Genomic DNA, 16,380 nt, shown 5'->3' on the forward strand with positions numbered 1-16,380 from the left:
AACCCTAATCAGCCCCAGTCTATCCAAATGCATATATACCTTATCACTCAGAATACTCTCCAGTAACTTGCCGGCTTCTTTGGATGCAGTAAATAGTTGATCATTCATGCCCTTTCAGATGAGGAATTACAAAGAATCCTTTAACTACTTTGTTTTCACTCAAAAGTCCAAAATGATTGGGCTCTTTTCCCAAGTTAATGCTTGTAGTATTCACAAATCAGAATCAGAAGGAACCGCCTCTCAACTTTAACTACACTGAAGCACTTCAGAAGTTCCCTGTTCTTACGAGAGTCAATTGGCTTTGTTGTAAATATGAAAAACTGCAACTACATCTGTTCAAAGATAAACCCATTTTATTCATTCTTTCTTCAAAGGACAACCTCCCTATCCAGAATGTTCAATCTAATGAACATGCTACCATATCTTCAAGCCAATTACTTTTGATATGGAGACCAATGATGCACTAAATGTTCGAAGTGTGGTCTCAACAAAGACTTGTATAATTACAGCAAGACTTTTCTACTTATGTTTTCTGACTGGTCACAGTAAAGGCCACTGTAGCATTTGTTTTCTTAGTCATTCATGGAAACTTTCTGTATTTTGAGTACCAGCACATTCAGATCCTTCTTTGTGCCAACATCTTTCAATTAGTCATCACTAAACACATGGTGCTCCTTAAATAACCTCATTTTACACATTGTATTTCACATGCTACTTTTTCCCCAAATGTTTTGTCTCCATCCCTTTGTAGGAAATGCAAGATTGTCAAAATTATTAATATGGATTAGAAATATCTGATGACACCAGCAATCATTATGGGTCATGATGCTAACAATGGCCTGCCAACCTGACAATGTTTGGGCTGAAAAAGAGGCAAAGTGCTGGAGTAACTCAGCAGGTCAGGCAGCATATCTGTAGAACATGGATGGTCAATCTGAAGAAGGGTCCTGACCCAAAAAGTCACCTGTTCCTGTTCCTGTTCTCCAGAGATGATACCTGGTCTTCTGAGTTACTCCAGCCCTTTGTATATATTTTTTGTGAACCAGCATCTGTAGTTCCTGGTATCCTCAAAGTTTAGACTGAGCTGGGGAAAGTAGTGGAATTAACTGAATTTTCAAAAAGCTACTGTCAACACCATTTCATCCCTAACTGAAGGCTTCTAATTTAATACAAACTGCAAAATTTCTGGAACAGGAGCAAAATATTTAATTCACCAATATGCCTATGTACTTTGTAATGGGTAAGTTTAAATAGTGTGGGAATAGTCTCTCCTGTGATCAGAACTGATACATGCTCAATCCAAAATGTTCAAAATTCAAAATAATGTATTTTTCAGTGTTTTATTACCGTTAACATTTGTTTTGAATTGCTAATGGTGCTTATTTCTACTTGATTATTATACACAGTGAAGATTACAATTTATTAGTCAGCAGTTGGCTGTTAAGAATAGATGTATTTCTCTGTCACGATATTTGTAAATGATGGGTGGAATGGGCAACGTGGGGGTGAATTTTAATGTTGAATAACTGAGCTTATTTATATCATCAGGGTCACTTTGGAGACCGAGGTCTTTTGGGCCCATCTGGTCCTCCTGGACCAAGGGGAACATCAGGTGTCATGGGTTTCCCTGGTCCACTGGGAAGAGATGTAAGTTCAGATTTTCATGCTGTCAGTGCTGTTGTGTTTCATGCTCACTTTCATTCATAACACCTTGAAGTATAAATGAAAACATAACTTTAGAGTAAAGTCTAGCACTCTGAATTCAGCCAACAATTCTGGATGGTGAAACTCTATTCTCAGCTAAAAAAACATTTTTTTTTCCGAAGTTTTCAGGAATTCACTGTGCATCTCACAGCATCTGGTGCGAACATGTTCACTGTTGCTTTAACATGGATATTCCCGCTGGATGAAAGAGCGAGAGAGTAGGATTTAAAGGAAAACTAGTTACTTGGAGACCCGTTAGATACTTTATGGTTGTCTAGATGCAATATTCAGTCCTGTAGTGTCCCTCATTTGCTCCAGTGTGCTGCAGGATGCAGGAATGCATTTTGCAATGTAAACCTTTCTGTCGGTTATTTTGGAAGTGTGTAAAGCAGGGAGAAGGTGACTTTCATGTGCAGACCTTCAGAGCCAAATTGAAATCAGTAATGCAGCCAAAAACTTCTTGCATGTTTGACACAATAGTAAGAAGGACCCCATAACTACTAGTGCTACTTTGTTTTACTTGCTGAACGTATTGACCATTACACGCCTATTCACATCAAACTTTGGTGGCTTATCTAAAATTTAAATCACAGTTCAGTATGATGATTCCATGTAACTTCCCCACAGTTCTTAAGAGCACAAGCCGCCAGTTTCACGTGGGAAGCAATGGGAAGTTGACAGGCAATGGTTTCTTTTGATACTTGTGCAACAATACTCTATCAAACAATATAATGTAGAGCTATTTGTATTTTTACCTTGGAGTAAGAAAATAAACTTATACCCATAAAATGCACCTTTATTTTTGAAAATCCTGCGGGAAAAAAATAACGATACTATCTAAAACTTCCTAGCCCCGAACCCCTTCGTCACAGTTGCTTTCATATTGTGAATTTCTACAGCGAGAGGTTTTTTAAGAACAAAGCTGTCACATTATAGCAGAACTACCTGTAGTATGGCCAAGAGCGCAGTGCATTCAAAGGTCTCTGATGGAGACTAGTTGTGCACTGGTGGAAATGGACACCAGAAGATGTGCATGAAAAGACCAATGGTCTTTACTATCCCATCATTGTCCTTGGAGCTCATCTCTACACATTCATCTCGCCACCTATCTCCAGTCATTGTGGTTTCACTGTGCCTGTACCGGACATCCTAGCTCCCTCTAAGCGAGGGCTTCTTTCAATGGGGCAAGATCTTAAGTGGCAGTGCCAGTGCATCTGTTGGCAATCATCTGCATATCCATATTGAAGACCTGGAGTATGGCATTGTCGATGGCTTAAGCCAGTAGTGGCTTCTTCCGTTCTGGTGTGCAGGCTGTGCTACTACTCAACAATCACCCTGGAGTCATATAGAGAGAAAGAGACCTCCCGGTAGGACCCAGCTCTGGTGTTGACAGAAGACATTTTGGATATGCATAATTAATTTTTAGAACCAGCTCTCTTCAGACCCGAAAGGTCACCTATTCCTTATCTCCAGAGATGCTGCCTGATTGTTGAGTTACTCCAACATTTTGTGTCTATCTTTGATGTAAACCAGCATCTGCAGTTCCTTCCTTCACATACCACCACTCCTTTGTTGCACAAGTGGCTGCCAACCATTTGACTAGAAACTACTGAGCCCGAATTGAACTGCATCTCTACTGGAGAGCTGGCAACTGGCATAAGGGCAGGTGGAGCCCATTCAGATGTCAGCAGAATATTTGGCCTGTGGATCTAACAGACTTTACACTGGTTAAAAAGGAATATCTGGTTGCCTAGTGTCCATTATGTTGCTAGGACTTCAAGAATGAGTTTGACTACTGTTTGAAGCCACAATGTACCAACCTTTCAAGAAAGGTATACTGGCCTTCATTCAATATTAGTGTGCTTGAACCACTGGTGATGTCTCACAAATTTGGGCCTGTGCTTATACTCTTTGGCCACCGAATGAATGAGGTTAGCATAGGCTAATCACTGCAATTACAGGTTTACATTTATGTTTTGGTTTATTATTGTCACATGTACCAAGGTACAGTACAAAGCTTTGCTTTGGGTGCTATCTGAGCAGTTCAGATAATGCTGATCCTAGATATATATTCAAGACAAACTCAAGTACAAAGGTAGGGCAAAAGGGGAGATGCAGAGTTCAGATTATAGTTCTCAGCATTGAGAGAAGAGATTAAAAAGTGTAGAGTAATTGTATTGGATGATCGAAGATCCCTCTCTGGGCCCAGCATTCAGAGTCACCACATTCCAGCACCATCTTGCAGGTAAATTAATATTAGGCCCAAATTTTATATGCATCGTGGATTGAAAAGCATAGGCGTAGGTTATTATGATCACAGTTTTCACTAACTTGGTTCCCTGTGAATCTACTATTTAAAGATTAGCTGCACAGGAAAAGGGGCATAGGGCTTTCAAAATCACAAGTTGCAATGTTATTTTGAATCTAATCTTTTTTCTTTCTTTCCCCCCCCATCCCCGCTCCCTTCCTTCTCTACATCCCAAACTCCTCTTCCGTAGGGACTGCCCGGTAAAGACGGTCAGAATGGTCCTACTGGATCGCCGGGTGGTTTAGGTCCAGAGGTTTGTAGATATTCTATTGGATGTTCCTTTAGAATGACATGTTAACAAAAGCTAAACATTCAGTTGCTTATTAATACTCAAACTGTTCTGCTATTTTCACAGGGTCACTTAGGAAAACCTGGACAGCCAGGCTCTTCAGGTGCTTTCGGAGAACCTGTAAGTATGAGTCGACAAAATCAAAAAGAATGTTCTGTGTCTGAAGGTCTTGTTGCGCAGAGTTTTTTCAGCTGTTCTTTTGACATCAGACTCCATGTATTTTTTTTTTTAATAGATAAATTTTTATTGGAGATAGGTACATAACCTGTTTACATCTTTACAGTCATACATTTTTAAATTGATAATATTGTCAATTATTATTATATTGTCTCCAATACCTTTTGCCCCCTTTTTTTTTTTTTTTTTTTAAACTAGATAGAACTAAAGAAATAGATGAAGTAAAGAAAGAAAAGAGAGAGAAGAAAAATAAAAACAAAAACAAATTTTAAGATAAGGAAAAAGTTAGTTAAAGAAGAATGGAAAAATTTATTAAAATAACAAAAACTTCATTCGAGATATATTCGTACATTTCAAAGTATAGCATTTCATCCATTCTTTAGTCCGAGTGCTAGTCAGGTTCCTGTGCTGAACTATTCTGACCCTTTAAGTAATCAATAAAAGGAGACCAGACTCCATGTATTAAGTGGCAGAAGCTCTTGTGTTGAATTAGTTCTAAAGCGCCTTGGATCTACCTTGTTCGTACCGGTTTCAATCATGATTGTGGTTGGAGATAGCATTGCCACGGCATAAAACTCCACTGTTCCACTTTCTTTTTTTTTTCCGTTAGAAAGACCTTTGCTGCAGAATGAATATATATATATATATTATAGTGGTTTGCAGTTAAGAAATATACTTTACTAATCCATGACCATCAGCTGATTTCTAATGCAAATTTCTATCATTTATTGATAATGCTCACTACAGGCTTGTGGGTTGATCTTTGTTCATATTTAATTTCCCCTAATGTATTGTGCTAAATCATTTGTTTTCCTTCAGGGTCCGACTGGTGAAAAAGGTAATCCAGGCCTTCCAGGTGGCTCTGGATTTCAGGTATCTCAATGGATATAAATTGTGATAATCAATAGTACATTATGTTTCAAGAACTGTTGATAACCTTTTCAAGGTGAAATGCAACAACAGTATTGTACGATTTAGGTTTACTATGGTGTTGCTTGCAGGGAATATGGATTAAAGTGGAATAATTGGATCTGGAGTGCAAAAGTCTGCTTCATTGGAAATCTATGCAGGAAAGCAAAGTAATACGGGTAGTTACGGTAAAAAGGAGCAGATTTAGAGAGCTTTTGAAAAAGACAGAAGAAAATTGGTTGCCGATATGGAACGCATGAAGGTTGAACATGCAATTGGGTCATTGGCATAAAGGGGAGCAGCTCCTAGGAAGCCAAGGAAAGTAAAATGGTGTTTGGGTAATGGTAGTGGGGAAAATAGGGAATACGTGCTTAATATTTAACTCAGCGGGTCAAGAGGTGTGACAAAATGCTGGAGTAGCTCAGCGGGACAGGCAGCATCTCGGGATAGAAGGAATGGGTGACTTTTTGGGTTGAAACCCTTCTTTAGACGGGTCAAAAGGTGTTTTATGTACTCTATAATTCTAAGTTTATGGGCAAGTGAGGAGCAAGAAGCAACAAAATGAAGTGAGAAGGAGAAAATGGAGGATTGGAGGGATGAAAATGGGATCAGAGAGGCTGCAGGTGGAACGATCAAAGATAAAGGGGAGAAAGTTTAAAGAAGGAGGGATGAGAGTAGAAAGAGACAACGGGGAGAATTAACATCCTTTTTAAAAAACATAAATTGGAATTTAGTATCTTCTCTTTCAATATAAGAACCACATTTTAAAATAAACAAATTAGTAGTGTTCCAAATTACAAATATATTATTGAGTATTTGATTTGAAAATATGTAATTTGCTGTAGTTGCAGAATGTGAGTGAACATCAATATTGGAGAAAATGCAGGATTGGCAACCACAAGGCAGAGGGGAAGGCAAAGCTCAAAGCTGGAATCAGGTCCATCAGATGGTGACCTGAGAGGCTTGGTTAGCAATGAGCATCAGAGATAACGTTCCTATTGTGGCGGCTTCCAAGGGTCGGGCCATACCACTACCGACCCCTCGGCACGGGAATGGACCAGTCCAGGGGTCGTTCCTGGACTACGTATATAAGGACAAGGATTTGGGCACAAAGCTATTCCAGCAGACTTGACCAGTCTGATAACTGTGAAATAAAACCGAACGTCCCGAAATACCTGGCTCCTCGCCTTTATTTCGGGCCTCTCTCGACGCGCCACACTATTACAAAAAGATTAATAAGTTTCAGCAGTTTTAAACCGGTACAGTGGTGCAGCGGTAGAGTTGCTGCCTTACAGTGCCAGAAACCCGGATTCGATCCTGACTACGGGTACTGTCTGTACCGAGTTTGTACGGTCTCCCTGGGACCATGTGGGTTTTGTCCGGGTGCACCAGTTTCCTCCCACATTCCAAAGGTGTGCAGGTTTGTAAGTTAGTTGGCTTCCGTAAATTAACCTTAGTGATAGAACTAGTGTGGAGGTGAATGCTGGTTGGCATGGACTCAGTGGGCCGAAGGGCCAGTTTCCATGCTGTAACTCCAAACTAAATTAAACTAAAATGAATCTAAAAATAAAAATAATGAAACTGCTTACATAAGCAGCATTTGTTCATCAGTCATTTACCACAAGAGTGTAGATGACATTTTCAGTCTTGTCTTCTTGCACATTAGGGCACAACTGGTCTTAGAGGTGTTCCCGGTGAATCCGGAAAACCTGGTGACAAGGTAAGATGCTTATTGTCTTCAGCAGATCGTTATCCCCCCTGGTTTCTGACTACATGAATGCAGAAGTGCACAAGGAAAATATTTTTGTTGTAAATGTAATTAATTACCCGCGATAAAATCAAAAAATATCACAAAGATTAATGATAAGATGACCTTTGCTACTTCAGTGAACTGCAATGACCTTAAAATTGAAATTCTCTATTAAATAAGACTAAGACATTTTGAATGTAGTCATCCTATATGTTGCATGAATTTATTTTGTTCCAACACAAGTAGGAAAGGTTTTGAGGGGTATGGGGCAGGCGAGGGGAAGTGGGACCAGCTTAGTTAGACAACAGGGTTAGCACATGGACAAATTGGGGCAAAAGGCCTGTTTAGCTCTGCTGGTGAAAATATTCACTGAGACCTGAGGAAGAGAAAAGCAGCAACTTTATTGTTGATGGAGTTCTGGGAGAAGAGTTTGTGAGCACCTTCTCTCCGGTTACAGCTGGTTTATATATATATATATATATATATATATATATATATACAAACAATGGCAGGTGTTTACATTATTTGGGTGAGGGGCCAGTCAACCCCTTTGCAACTTCCTAGCCAATCAATCCCTTGCCCACTTCTTAGCCACTCAACCCTCAGCAACTCCTCCCTAACTTAATCAAGTTTTTCAGTCATTGTGGCTTAACCGTATCTATATTTTGGCTATTGCAGGAGCTCAGCATCTGGCCTTGTCAATTAGCTATGCATAATTCTCCACTGAGGCATTTAGCCAGCAAAGTTAATGTTCAGTAAGCATTTAGCAGTGTCCACATAGTCAAATATCCCGACATCCTCTCTGGTTCCGAAATTTACTCCAACATGCTCTATGACTATGATGACCGATTCAAAGTGCAATGTGTGGTTCTCAAAGTAAATGTCCATCAAGGTGAGGAATGTTAGTGGTACTGCCCATGCCTGTTCCATGTGTGGCTGTGATTTGCAGATTAAACAGTGGGCTATTCTGCTCTAGAATACTCCTCAAGCTCTATTGGATAGAGAATTGGCTTTATGGAAGGAAACAAAGGGTGATGGCGCAAGCTTATTTTTCAGACTGGAGGCCTCTGACCAGTGGTGTGTCTTAGTGATCAGTGCTGGGCCCATTGCAGTTTGTGGTTTATATCAATGCTTTGGATGAGACTACAAGACTTGATTAGTAAGTTTGCAGATAGTGGGTGTTTTCATAGATAGTAAAGATGGTTGTCAAATGTTACAGCAGGGTCTTGATAAGCTGGGCAAATGGGCTGTGGCATGTCTAATGGATTTTAATGCAGATAAGTGTAAGGTGTTGCTTTTTGGAAAAGCAAACTGACCTTATGAGTGAATGGTTGGGCCCTGGGATGGACAAATGAGAGGGAATAGATTATCTGGAAATAGGATGGACAATGGGGCTAATGGATATTCTCAGAGCCATGAATGACCTCCTTTGCCATGACAAAATATGAAAGGGGCTAGTGGAATCAAGGAATATGGGGAGAAGTTGGGTACAGGTTACTGATTGTGGATGATCAGCCATGATCACAATGAATGGCGGTACTGGCTCGAAGGGCCAAATGGCCTCCTCCTGCACCTATTTTCTATGTTTCTAGTATCTGAAATATGGTCAAAACTCTCAAATTATCTCTTCTGCTTTGTTTTTAATTACCTAAATGTAGACATTTAAAAATGTGTTTTTAAATATTGTTGTTGTTAATGCATGTTACTAGTTTTAATATCAAACTAGACCAAGTGGACCCATTGGGCCCAAACCTCTCCTGCATTGGAGCAGCACCCTCTCCTCCCTCCCTAGGGGTTCGATTTATACTTTCAAATATGAATAACATGAAAAATTAACCCCGATTTCAATGAAACTTTTTCCATTAGCACCAAAGGGATGATGGTGAGTAAGATGGGCCCAAAATTGTCGCACTATCGTGTACCGTTTTGGGTGTAGTTCAGGAACAAACAAACAAACAAACAAACAAGAGTTATAGTATATAGATGAGTTCAATTAAAACAGCTGACAAAGGGTTTCCTAACTCTCTAAGATTTATAGAGGAGTTATATAGGTAGGACTTGTCCTGGCTTCCCATGCCTCCCCATTACATGATTCTGGTAAGAATGAAGCATCAGTAAATCCCTGGACTACATGATCAAGATTAACCGGCAAATTTGGTGGTGGAAAGAGAAATGCTTAACATTTCAGAATGTAATACTGTGCTGCCTAACTCAATGAACCTGAACATCCGAGGAAGAGAGAGCATTTGACAGGTGGATCTATGTTTCTGTTGCAACAAATATATTTTCCTGTCAGAATCTGCATTTAGTGATGACCCTTGTGATTCTACTTATAGAAAGAGGTGTCAGCCACTCGTTGTTCAGGAGGCACATATACATGTTAACTTAATGTCTCGTAAGGTCACAATGTTAGAACAAGAGAAACCCAATGCCCCTACACTCAACCACTGCTTTTTATCACAGTTGGAGGTTAAATTAAAACTGCTGAAAGAGACACAAAGTACTGGAGTTACTCAGCAGGTCAGGAAGCATCTCTGGAGAACAAGGATAGGTGATATTTTGGGTCGGGACTTCTTCAGACAGTCAAAACCTCTCTCATGTTAAATTGGAAGAATTGTTATTGACAACTTTTCTCTGTGCTAGGGACCTCCAGGTGAAAACGGGACTCCAGGACAACCTGGATCAAAAGTAAGTCCAATCTCAACAGAGCCCTGATTAATGACTGCATGTCCATTTAAAACAAAACGTTATAATTTAAACGTTGCTGCTTTCAAACCCAGGGTGATGGAGGTGGAGCAGGTGAACGTGGATCCCAAGGTCCATTGGGGCCTGTTGGGAGCCCAGGCCCTCAAGGCGGACATGGTTTAGATGGAGCCAAGGTAAGTCATTTTGTAGTTTTTAAAACAAGCGACATTCACCTGTAAAGAGAGCCATTATTAAAATTTGTTCCTGCTTTCTCTTTAAATGCAAGGGCACAGTTGGGCCTGGAGGACCAATAGGCCCAATGGGTCCCGCAGGAATGCAAGGTATGCCAGGTGAAAGCGGTGCTCACGGTTTCCCCGGCCCGAAAGGTACAAAGGTAAGTGCAGCTTTTCCTTGGGGTCTTTTAGCTCCTGTTACATATAAAACTTGTGTAGGATGTAACTGCAGATGCTGGTTTCAACTGAAGATAGACACAAAATCCTGGAGTAACTCAGAGGGACAGGAAGCATCTCTGGATAGGAATGGGTGATGTTTTGGGTCGAAACCCTTCTTCGATCCGAAGAAGGGTCTTGGCCAGAAACGCCACCCATTCCTATCCAGAGATGCTGCCTGTCCCACTGAGTTAATCCAGCATTTTGTGTCTATCTTCACATATAATACATTGCTGGTACAAATGGGGCTTGAATAGATGTTCAGCTTTTAATCGTCTGCATTTTCTCTGGCAGGGTGAACCAGGTTCATCAGGTTCTGGTGGTTTACCGGGAAAAGATGGCATTTCAGTAAGTACATAGGATTTCGTTGAACTGAGTCTGAGGTTTTATCTTCCATGATCTGTGCTCTAACTTATTGCTATTTCCTCTTTTCCCACAGGGCTCACAAGGTCCCATGGGTATGCATGGTCCTCCAGGTGGCCCAGGAGAAAAGGTAACTTCTATTCCTCGTGTTTGATGTTTTATCACGCACAAAAACGTTTTGCTTTCCTTTAATTTTGGCAACGAAGGCTGAATGGTGCATAGCTTTATTAAGTTGAAAATCAGATGGCAACTTTCAGCAAAGAAGGATAACCCCATAAGTTTTGAATTGTCACAAGTTTCTATCTGATGGTCCAATTAGCAAGAAGAAAACAATTTCTCATGCTTAACGCCCTTTATGTTTCTCATTTAGCTGCTGCATTTACACGTTTAATAGTTTTTTTAACTTGATGCAGGAAAGTCAGTCTTCAGGTAGAGGACCTCAAGCAAACTATTAATGATGTGATCATTCGTGACAGATTATCAAATTACTTTACCCAGAAAGAGAACATTTTAATGTGTTCATTCACAGAGTAACAGCATTTCCGGTCAGGCCATCACCACATGTGCCCACCCCTAAATACTCCTGTAGGTTAAAGGCCTACTCTGGCTTTCCAAAGAGCAGCTACCAGTCAACTACATTACTATGGATCTGGTTTCAAATAGACCAAAATTGGGAGATTTCTATCCGTAAAAGAACATTTATCACAGTTGGAGGTTCTATCAAAACAGTTGAAAAAGACACAAGGTACTGGAGTAACTCAGCGGGTCAGGAAGCAGCTCTGGAGAACATGGATAGGGGATGTAAGAAAATAACTGCAAATGCTTGTACAAATCGAAGGTATTTATTCACAAAATGCTGAAGTAACTGAGCAGGTCAGGCAGCATCTCAGGAGAGAAGAAATGGGCGACGTTTCAGGTCGAGACCCTTCAGACTGAAGAAGGGTCTCGACCCGAAACATCGCCCATTCCTTCTCTCTTGAGATGCTGCCTGACCTGCTGAGTTACTCCAGCATTTTGTGAATAAATACAATGGATAGGGGATGTTATGGGTCGGGACCCAAATGTTTTCCGATCTGGAAACAAATTATTTTTTATGACAATCGTTGTAACTTCAATGGTTGCATGATAGATATTTTTTTTGTTTTGTAGCGGATGTATTGAAATTAATAAATTTAAACTCTCCTGTGGTTTTGATGGGATTTGACCTCTTGCCTTGGAAATGCAAGTTCTGGGTAATAGCCTGCTAACTTGAACATTATATTACCATTCCATAAGGATTTGGTCTCATTCCTTTCCAGTGTTAATTATTTTTGGATAATATTTTTTAAATTGAGAACATTGTATTTATTGTAATGCTGGAGGGCTGACAATAAGGCAGATGAACTCACGGCATGGATAAGTATGAATGATTGGAATCTTATGGCCATTACAGAAACCAGGCCAAGGGGAGGACTCAACTGGCAGCTTAATGTTCCAGGGTACAGGTGCTACAGATAGAGAGGGGAGAGAGCTTGGGTATGAAAGAGGAGGGGCCATCCTTTGAGGCTATATAGGTGGAGCTGAGAAATAAAATGGGGATGTAGGAAAATAACTGCAGATGTTGGTACAAATCGAAGGTATCACAAAATGCTGGAGTAACTCAGCAGGTCAGGCAGCATCTCAGGAGAGAAGGAATGGGTGACGTTTCGGGTCGAGACCCTTCTTCAGTCTGAAGAAGGGTCTCGACCCGAAACGTCACCCATTCCTTCTCTCCTGAGATGCTGCCTGACCTGCTGAGTTACTCCAGCATTTTGTAATAAAATGGGGATGATCATCTTATTGAGTTTGCACTAGAAGTCCTTGAATAATCAAAGGGAATCAGAGGAACAAACATGCCAGGAGATTGCAGACAGCTGCAAGATTTATAAGGTTGTCCTAGTAGGGGATTTTAACTTTCCCAATGTAGACTGGGACTGCCTTAGTGTTTAGGGCTTAGATCTGGTGGAATTTGTCAAGTGTATTCAGGAACATTTCCTCAACAGACAGCCCCACAAGGGAAAGGTCAAAGATTGATCGCCACAGGAAAATTGTCAGGGCAAATGACTGAAGTGTCAGTGGGTGAGCCTTTCTGGGCCTAGTGACCACAATTCCATTAGTTTTAAAATAGCAATGGATAAGCATATGGTTGATCCACATGTTAAAGTTCTAAAATGGGGCAAGGCCAGCTTGGATGGTATTAAGCAGGAACTTACAAAAGTTGATGGGAGTGGGTTGCTTGTGGGCAAACAGACATCTGGAATATGGCATGCTTTTAGAAGGATCACGATGAGAGTTCAAGGTATTCATGCTCCTGTTAGAGTGAAGGGCAAGAAGGGTAAAGAGCCTTGGACGACAAAAGAAATTGAGGCTCTCATTACGAAAAAGGAGGCAAATGTAGGCAGCTGGGATCAATTGTATCTCTGGATGAGTATTCCTGAGATGTTTGAAGATCATGAGGAACTGAGGAAAGGATAATAGTAAAGAGGTGTATAAAATCATGAGGGAAATTGATAATGTGAATGCAGAGTCTTTTTCCTAGACTAGGGGAATCAAGAACTCTAGGTTTAAAGGGAGAGGGGAAGCAATTAATAGGAACCTGAGGGACAAGGATGGATAATTACACAGAGTACGGTGGGTATATGGAATGAGCTGCAGAGGAAGTAGCTGAGGCAGGTACTATAACAAGATTTAAAATACATTTGGTGAGGTGCATGGATCAACAAGGATTAGGGGGATATGAGCCAAATGCAGACAAATGGAATTGGCTTGGATAGGGGATCTTGGGCAGCATGGACAAGTGGGCTGAAGGGCCTGTTTCTGTGCTATATGACTCGATGTTTTAAGACTTAAATGTTTCCTTTTGTTTTTCACTTGTTTCTCTCTTTAATCTAAACTTCCTTCCTGACTATTTCTCCTTTTGTCATTATCGGACCAAAAAAATAATCTCTGTTTCAGTCCTTCCTGTTCATATCTTCATCTCCAACCACCTTTGGTTAAAGGATATACTATTTGTCTTTTTATTCACAAATCTTCCAGATGTGGGCTGTTATTGTCCTATTGCCTGTTGTTATCCTATTATCTGTTTACATTCCCACCAACGTGCATAAATAAGTGTAATTAATAGCACAATGCACAAAACCACTTGAATCAAATACTGAAAGTAAACACACAATTATAAAGGGGTTTCAATGTAACTGCTAGCCAATACTAACAGTCAGGGATTAGCTATCAACTGCGACTCGTAATGGATTTAGTGGGAAGAGTTGATCAGGCAGGGTGAACAATGGACATCCAAAACTATCACTGCCTCCTTGGCCTCTTAGCGAATATCTCAGATCAATTAGTCTTCACTGGTAATACATGCACAGTTCACTTTAGTTCAGTTTACTTTATTGTCACGTGTACCGAGGTACAGTGAAAAGCTTTTTGAGGTGTGCTAACCAGTCCACAGAAAGACAATACATGATTACAATCAATCCATTTGCAGTGTATAGATACATGATAAGGGAATAACATTTAGTGCAAGGTAAAGCCAGCAAAGTCCGGTCATGGTTAGTCCGAGGGACATCAAAGAGGTAGATAGTAGTGCTCTCAGGTATTGGTAGGATGATTCAGTTGCCTGATAACAGCTGGGAAGAAACTGAGTGCCCAGTGATTTATCAGACTTGAATCAAACCTAATTAACATGCACTTAGTTATTTCCATTTTTCATGCTAACCTATTTTAATGTGATTTTTAATTGACTCAAAAGTACCATTTAAGTACCATTTAAGGGATTAAAAGTACCATTAGCAAATTTGCAGATGATACAAAGCTGGGTGGTCGTGTGAACTGTGAGGAAGATGCTATGAGGTTGCAGGGTGACTTGGACAGGTTGTGTGAGTGGGCAGATGCATGGCAGATGCAGTTTAATGTGGATAAGTGTGAGGTTATCCACTTTGGTGGTAAGAATAGGAAGGCAGAGTATTATCTGAATGGTGTCAAGTTAGGAACATGGGACGTACAATGAGATCTGGGTGTCCTAGTGCATCAGTCACTGAAAGGAAGCATGCAGGTACAGCAGGCAGTGAAGAAAGCCAATGGAATGTTGGCCTTCATAACAAGAGGAGTTGAGTATAGGAGCAAAGAGGTCCTTCTGCAGTTGTACAGGGCCCTAGTGAGACCGCACCTGGAGTACTGTGTGCAGTTTTGGTCTCCAAATTTGAGGAAGGATATTCTTGCTATTGAAGGCGTGCAGCGTAGGTTTACTAGGTTAATTCCCGGAACGGCAGGACTATCATATGCTGAAAGACTGGAGTGACTAGGCTTGTATACACTGGAATTTAGAAGGATGAGAGGAGATCTTATCGAAACGTGTAAGATTATTAAGGGGTTGGACACGTTAGAGGCAGGAAACATGTTCCCAATGTTGGGGGAGTTCAGAACAAGGGGCCACAGTTTAAGAATAAGGGGTAGGCCATTTAGAACTGAGATGAGGAAAAACTTTTTCAGTCAGAGATTTGTGAATCTGTGGAATTCTCTGCCTCAGAAGGCAGTGGAGGCCAATTCTCTGAATGCATTCAAGAGAGAGCTAGATAGAGCTCTTAAGGATAGCGGAGTCAGGGGGTACGGGGAGAAGGCAGGAACGGGGTACTGATTGAGAATGATCAGCCATGATCACATTGAATGGCGGTGCTGGCTCGAAGGGCCGAATGGCCTCCTCCTGCACCTATTGTCTATTGTCCATTCACATTTCTATCTGCTTTTACAGGGAGCGGGCGGTCCCGGTGGCCCTCCTGGCCCTGTTGGAACTCGAGGTCTTACTGTAAGTAAATATCATTCGCGGAATGATTGTTCATTGAACTAAAGACAAGGAAAAATAATTTATAACGGCAGAAATATATCATCGAAATTCAAATGTGTTCCCATCATGGAAGCCATGTACAGGTCTTCTATTGTTTCAAAGCAAATATTGGAGGCAGTCATTGATAGCAACATGAAACATTCTGAATCGTAATCAAGCATTTTAATATGGATTTTTCTAACAATTTAAATAGTTAAAATGCTTTGATATAGTAATTAAATTATTATTCCTGACTTAATTGACATGATGAGTGATTTATGTGGAAAAATATTAATTTAACTTAAAGAAAATAGAAAACAAAATAGGAACGGGAAAGTTAATTGTTAATTTAAAACTAAATTTGGACTTTATATACTGTATAATCATTGGGCGCAGCATACAAAGGAAAATTAGGTAGCAGGATTCTGCACCTGTATAGAAGCTACCTGATATTCTATCATTTAAACTTGCAATTAATCAAAAATTGTCAACTTCATTATTAAGGAGAGAGATATTTTTCTCATAAATGGAAAATCTAGACAGAAGCTCAAAGGGAGACCTCTGGACTCACTACAGTCATTATAAATAGAGGGATTATTTATGGCTCAGAAATGGTCTGCAGATGCTGCTTCACCTTGACTGGACCATGGACATGCAGTAGGTTGCACATTGCGATGGTTTTAGCTCCACAATCAGCTTTAGTTTCGCTCAAGTGATCTGGGGAAGGAATAGCAACAGCAGCATTCACAGATGTGTGGGTCAATAGTAGGTTTTAAATATAATATTTTCAATTGATACGGCTTGATTTAAGATTTATGATGAGCGATGTAAGCACATTATAGCCAAATTATTACTTTAAATTTGGATTGGATGTGATTCTGTTTAATGGTGCGTTCCATGCTAACT

At 40.4% G+C, this 16,380-nt stretch overlaps 1 protein-coding gene across 1 annotated transcript in view; it reads left to right on the forward strand.

Annotated features, from left to right (window-relative positions):
- The window catches only part of LOC144596022 (uncharacterized), a 114,652-nt gene that overhangs the window by 66,007 nt on the left and 32,265 nt on the right, over positions 1 to 16,380 (forward strand). Inside the window, exons 24-34 of the mRNA XM_078404093.1 lie at positions 1,549 to 1,647; positions 4,203 to 4,265; positions 4,368 to 4,421; positions 5,298 to 5,351; positions 7,054 to 7,107; positions 9,781 to 9,825; positions 9,918 to 10,016; positions 10,109 to 10,216; positions 10,566 to 10,619; positions 10,711 to 10,764; positions 15,403 to 15,456. Coding sequence (XP_078260219.1) covers positions 1,549 to 1,647; positions 4,203 to 4,265; positions 4,368 to 4,421; positions 5,298 to 5,351; positions 7,054 to 7,107; positions 9,781 to 9,825; positions 9,918 to 10,016; positions 10,109 to 10,216; positions 10,566 to 10,619; positions 10,711 to 10,764; positions 15,403 to 15,456 — 738 coding nt within the window. The remainder of the gene's footprint in view (positions 1 to 1,548; positions 1,648 to 4,202; positions 4,266 to 4,367; positions 4,422 to 5,297; positions 5,352 to 7,053; positions 7,108 to 9,780; positions 9,826 to 9,917; positions 10,017 to 10,108; positions 10,217 to 10,565; positions 10,620 to 10,710; positions 10,765 to 15,402; positions 15,457 to 16,380) is intronic.

This window comes from Rhinoraja longicauda, chromosome 8, assembly GCF_053455715.1.
Source record: "Rhinoraja longicauda isolate Sanriku21f chromosome 8, sRhiLon1.1, whole genome shotgun sequence".
Lineage (NCBI taxonomy): Eukaryota > Metazoa > Chordata > Chondrichthyes > Rajiformes > Arhynchobatidae > Rhinoraja > Rhinoraja longicauda.